The sequence below is a fragment of the Apaloderma vittatum genome, unplaced genomic scaffold (assembly GCF_000703405.1).
Source record: "Apaloderma vittatum isolate BGI_N311 unplaced genomic scaffold, ASM70340v1 scaffold23274, whole genome shotgun sequence".
Taxonomy (NCBI): domain Eukaryota; kingdom Metazoa; phylum Chordata; class Aves; order Trogoniformes; family Trogonidae; genus Apaloderma; species Apaloderma vittatum.
In genome coordinates this window covers 52,902-58,901 of record NW_009713592.1, presented here as the reverse complement: position 1 = coordinate 58,901, position 6,000 = coordinate 52,902, and the positions used below count along the sequence as shown (strand labels likewise).

Genomic DNA, 6,000 nt, shown 5'->3' with positions numbered 1-6,000 from the left:
TCTAGTGGTCTTCAAACAGTAAACAGAGGAAAAAGTGTGAGTAGTCTTAAGCATTGGTGCTTTTGATTTTTTTTCTAGTAGAAATTAATAGTGATTTTAAAACTGAAATTAACTTTCTAGGAAATATATTTTTATAGTCTTGAACAGAAATAATTCTACTCAAAAGACTTTTTTCTTTTAGCAGGTGATCTTTGTTGTGCGTAGAAAGCCTAGTGTAATTACACACGTTCTGCCATGCAGTCAGCTCTGTATGATTTAGTGTGAAGGGGATGCTGTGATGTTCCGAATATTGGAAAACCAAGATGCTGTAGTGACAGACTTTGCTCTTAGGGCTCAGCTGGAGTCCAGTGCTGGGCCGGGCCTTGATAAAGCCTCGTTGGACTTAGACTTATTTTGTCAACAGCCACTGGGCTCTGGCTCCGTTACATACTTGGGTCCTTTACAGGGAGTCTGTTTAGATTTGCACAGTTAATTAGCTCGAGTTCCGTTCACCAGCAAGATGTGTCCTCCAGCCCCAGCGCAGCCTCTTCTGGAACCGGGGCTGCGGGCAGCGAGTCCCGCCGACTCAGACTGCCTCGGCGTGCTCGCAGCTCTGGTGTCCCCATGGAGAGTTAAGCTATAATAGTCTGAGGTTTTTTTAATTACTTTTGAACTTTTTTTAAAAAAAAAAAATAATCCCATTGGAGCATCCTGGAGCACGCTCTCTGTTGGAGAGAGGCTTGGGGAGGGCAGCTGCAGGCACTAACTGCCTTACTTGTCCTAGCTAAATTCACGAGTGAATATGGCTTAGGATAGTTTAATGTTTTCAGCTCTTCTTTTCCAACCCCTTTTTTCTTCTTCTTTTTTTTTTTTTTTTCCTCCCCTCCCCTCGTGTGTAGATTTTGGATAATACTCTGCTTGGAGAGAGAGGTTTTAAGAAAGAGGTGTTTAAGAAATATTTTGACATTGTTTCCTTTTTGCCAGTGTTCAGTTTGGATAGAAGAACACTTAGAATTTGTCTGTCATAGATTTGTTGGGGTTTTTTGTTTTAGTTGGGCATGATGCCATGCTAATTCAAGCCCCGTGCTTCTTGTATTCTCCCATTTTATTAATTTCTAGTGACAGTATTTGGTGGCGAGAGAAGAGAATTATTATGTGTTCTTGTTCCTCGCATCCTTTGAGCTTTTAGTGGTAGTATGTGACAGCTTCCATTGATTGCAATAGTTAATTTTCATGGAGCAGACGAGGCTTTAGAAAATTAAACTAAAAAATATGAAACATGGAATACAGAAAGGGGTGAAAGGTAGAGCTTAAGAACCAGCTATAATACAGTTACCCAGCATGAAGTGTCAATTAATTATACTTTTTAATATGTAGTTAATTTTGCCTTTTATAACTAGCATTCAGGATGGCAAAGGGATAGACTTGTTTTGTCAATTGTGTGCATGCCAGATGGAGCCTTAATATGTGTCAGCAGATAAATGGGCCATTATTAAGATTAGATGCATAATGATCATTTCAGCCCTGTTTATTTAGGTCATCGACAGCAGTAGGAGATGATCTCTTATAAGTAAAAATACTCTGAGTTCTGAAAATCTTTTGCTTTTCTTAGACTGCTATCAAAATAAATGTAACAAGTTTGGCATGTAGTTTTAAAGTAGCATATTAAGTTAGCTTTTAGTTTATTTAAGTGAGAACTGAAACAAAATAAATTAAAACCACAAATAATTCTACCAGTGACTTTGTTGTCCGGAGTAGCAAAGCTGATAGCTGTGTAAGCAGATGAATCTGTTCATTTATTACATGGGACTCATGAAACTAATATTTTATCTCGTATTTGAGTGCAAGGCTCTTGGGTATTTACTTGTTTAGTAGAAAATACAATGTTCAGTTATATATGTATTCTTTAGATAACATCTGCTGCAACTTCAGACTCCTTGCACTACCAAAAGGCTTTGATGATAATAAATGTCTGTGCTTTTATTTCAGGTTGCAGTGTAAAATTTTGGAAGTCATAGCTCCAGCCTATCACAATGGGATGGCAAACGGCCACGCCAGCAACGCTGACGGACACACAATTGTCATCAGTGACAGCGACGACTCGGAAACGCACAATAGCTCTGCACAAAATGGGTAAATGATACTTTTACGGTGTAAAGCATTTGGGCTGGGTTGAAATGAGACTAAACTAGGCATGGCGGGGTCTGACCGAAACCAATTACTTGATCTGTATGGATTGTGAGTGTTCAGCCAGCTGAAGGTGACAAGCTGAATGTTCACAGGTGCCAGTTACACTGCGTGTAATCCACCGGAGAGCTGTGCGTTATGAGAGATGGGGGGACCTACAGATTAATCATTGTTAATCTGTTTGGAATGACAAGTGTTTCTGCTGAGAGATGGTAGAAGAGCTGTGTATGCCGGTCCCTGGTCCTCTCTGTGCTGGGGAACCTTTGCTGCCATAGCTTGGGCTATGCAGCCTCCTCCTGCGTTTCTGCAATCTGGCACCACGTAGTGCAGTGTGTTGCTTCGCTTCTGTGGGGCTCAGAGTTGATGTTGCCTTAGAGGACGTGCTCTTACTGGAACTCTTGAAGTCTTTCAGAGACTTCATGTGTTTGTGTCCAAAATATAAAAGTATACAAAGTCGTCTTCATTGTACATGTGTCCGTATAGGTATATACCTTTGTATTTCATGGATTTGAGTATGGTTTGAAGTGCAGTGAAACAGTGTATGTCTTGTTTTAAGGAACTGCCTGTAGGCTGAAGTGGTTTAAAATATTGAGTAAGGGAGCATCTTGGCTGAATTTGTGGTGTTTAATTTAGAGTGTCCCTTTACCAACAAGTACTTGGGCTTACCCTAGTGATATGATGAGAATTAAGATTTCTGTGCTTTGCAAGTGCAGCAGTGATGAAAGAAAGGGGTTTGAAGTGGGCCCCAATCTTGTATCTAGCAGCATACAGGCTTAATGTGAACTGTCATTGACTTTAAGATGTCACGTGGATGCAGAAGTTACTCTTGTTGATTGCTGCATGAGGACTTCCATGTCCTGACATGCCTTGAATAACGAAGGTGAAGCTCCTCACTTGGCTAAGAAAACAACCTGAGATAAATAATTGTTAAAATTCTCTGCTGTCAGTGTCCAAGGCAGTGTCCGAGTTTTTTGTGAAGAAGTCCTACATATTTGAGAAAATAAATGCATTTTCTGTGTTTCACAAGGCATATGGCCTTTGAAAGGAGGTTATTCTTGGAATTACGCAAGTGTGCACAGAGCTGAACTGTGGGATTGATCCCTTTATGTTGCTGTCACTTCCGTGCTCACAGAGCTGGCAGGAAGACAGTCTTACACTCGCAGGCAGTGTGTGGTTCTCTCCAGCTGATTACTTACTTTGACAATGCAGAGAAGAGAGAGAAAATAACTTCTCTTAGAAAGTGCAATCTTGTGAGAATATACAAATCTTTGAAGCACTGTTCTGTGACATACCTAACTAACACGTATGCTACAAGCTGAAATTGCAGACTTCTTATGGCTTTGAAATGCTTACTGGGAGTTTTAAGTGAGTCTTTTTTATAACAAATGCGAGAGTGTAGTAACACTTCAGTTTTAAATTCTGGGTATATGTAAACTTGGGAAGTGTTATTTGCTGTACCTGTAAAACCTACATGAAAGGCACTGTCGTCCACTTTTGTACATCGACGTCTAAGATTCTCTGCACCCTTACTCTTAACAATAAGAAATTGCACTAAACTGAATGACATCGTTTTGCAGCCCTCATCCTTCAGGGACTGCATTTTGCTTTCTGGAGAAACTTGGATGTGGACAGAGCAGCTGCTGTTTGCCTTGGGCCCGATGTCAAGTTGATGTGTGCAGAACCACTGTTCTGCCTCGGTCTGCACACAGATCTGCAGGTTTTGCTGCCCAGCCTTCGTGCAAAGCTGCGGTGCCGTTAAACAATGGTACAGCAGATGCTCGGGGTGTTTGGGAGAGAGGGGGAGGGGAGCGCAGCACAGATTGATGGGCCATCTGCAAATATTTTTCCTAAAGAATCTGTAAGGCTAGAGAATCTTAACTGAAAATAGATGTCATTAGAGATCCCAACCTTTCTCTGACCCTACCCCTGTCTGTGCAGGGCAGAACTAGCCACACGTTCTGTACGAGTGTTCCCGCTTTGTTGTGTTCTGCAGTAAAAGCTGAGGTTGTGCGGGGAGAAGGAGGCCAGGACGCTCTCACTCCTGCACTCCCTCAGAAAAACAGGCTGCCTTGGAAGGCCTGGGTTATGAAGCAAAACGTGGCAATCTTCTGAGCTTTTAAACCATAGATAGTAGTATCTCCATGCCTTGGGACCTTCTGGTACTGTAGGATAGTGGTCATTGTAGAACAGCAGTTCATACCTTAGTGACAGAGACACTTAGAATAGTGTTCATACCTTACACTGCAAGACCTAGGAGTAAGGTTGAACTCTTTCATTCACTTCAGCACCTGGCAGCAGGCTGGAGATTGTACAATATGTACAATGCTAGCTGTAACTTACTTCATGGCATCGCCCCTGCCAGGGCTTTGAGTAATGCGAACCATCAACCACATCAGAAGTACTAGAAGAAAAAATTTCATCTTGGCTTGCTGGCTAGTTTGTGGCAGTAAATTTGGGCGTTTATTCAATTTGAAGTAAAGGATTAGCTTTATTTTGGGGAAGGGTTAATTGTGTCTGCAGGTTTTGGGATGCAAGCAGAGGTAACAAAGTGTGGAAATAATACCACTGAAACCTTACCATCTAGATTTTTTTACCATCTTCAACCTAGTTTTCTGCCTTTATATGGAGTAGAAATTATGAACAGGGATATGTTGAAAGTGCGGTCATACTTGTCATTAAAGCTGTGCAACAGCAGAACAAATCTTTCCTCGTCTCTAATTCTTATTTCTTTGTAAGGAAAGACCAATGTACTGGATCAAAAGCAGCTTAAAATCTTCATCAAAAAGGTTCAAAGTCAGGATTTTGTTGCAAAGTGCTGTTGCCTTGTCCTAGCGTGCTATAACCAGCTTGCAGTTAACACTCTTCAGGTTACTGTATTCCCACGTTGAAGTTTTAGTCAGATTCTAGCAAATACTTCCAATTTCCAATGGGCAGCTGTAATTGCTTGGTGTAAAGTAGCTTGAGAGCAGCAGCTTGCAAAGGTGTGCAGAGGCCAGCTTTTCCATCAGGATCCAGGTAGTGACAGATTACCTCGGGGTAAGGCTTGCACTGGAGCGTAGGGACACCATGAATGATTGTGTTATTTAGCTTAGTCAAAGAGAATAAGAAAAGCCACTGTCTCATTTTGGAAAAGGAGGACAGCATTCATTTTGGATCCATTCCTGATCCTCTAACCCTCAGTATCCTTATGTGCAGTTTTTCTAGTGATACTGCAAGACAGAGGTAGCTCCAGCAAGACTCAGACTGAATAATATAGGTAGTCACGTGCTGGGCAAGGTAACTCAGAAGAATAAGTTCTTGGAAGGTTCTTGGTAAAGCTGAAGACCACGCTCTCTGTAATAATCCAGCAGGACTGTAAGCAGAAATTTATATCCAGGGCACGTGGTCACTGTGTCAAAATAATTGAAAGGCTGCTGAGATTATTATCTGACAGTGGTTCAGAATAAACCTCATTCAAAAAATGCAAGACTGCCACGTGCTAGGCATGTTTACTTGTGCAGTAGGAACTGGTATAATATGGGTGAGTAGTTTCCAGTTTTCGCCTGTGAAGTTCCAAGATATTCTGCATTCTCTGCTCTGGATTTGGTGGTCTGTCAGAGCTGTCCTGTGAAGACTTGCTCTGAGGGATCTCTGCTGTGAATTCCTCACTCTTACCTGGTTTATATGCTGCTTTATAAAGTGAAATATAGCAAAAAAAATTGTATTAGTTTTATGCCAAAGCAACTAGATAATCTATATGATTCTTAAAGCTTTGTATGTGTACTGAATGACCTTTTCTTCCTCTCCTGCACTAAGCAAAATTTTGATTTATGGAGGATGATTTCAGAAATATGT

The 6,000-nt window shown here is 41.3% G+C and overlaps 1 protein-coding gene across 1 annotated transcript in view; it reads left to right on the top strand.

Annotated features, from left to right (window-relative positions):
* Positions 1-1,968: 1,968 nt before the first annotated feature.
* Positions 1,969-6,000, top strand: part of BAZ1A (bromodomain adjacent to zinc finger domain, 1A) — a gene marked incomplete at its 5' end in the record, with an annotated part of 42,485 nt that continues 38,453 nt past the window's right edge. Inside the window, one exon of the mRNA XM_009868437.1 lies at positions 1,969-2,112. Coding sequence (XP_009866739.1) covers positions 1,969-2,112 — 144 coding nt within the window. The remainder of the gene's footprint in view (positions 2,113-6,000) is intronic.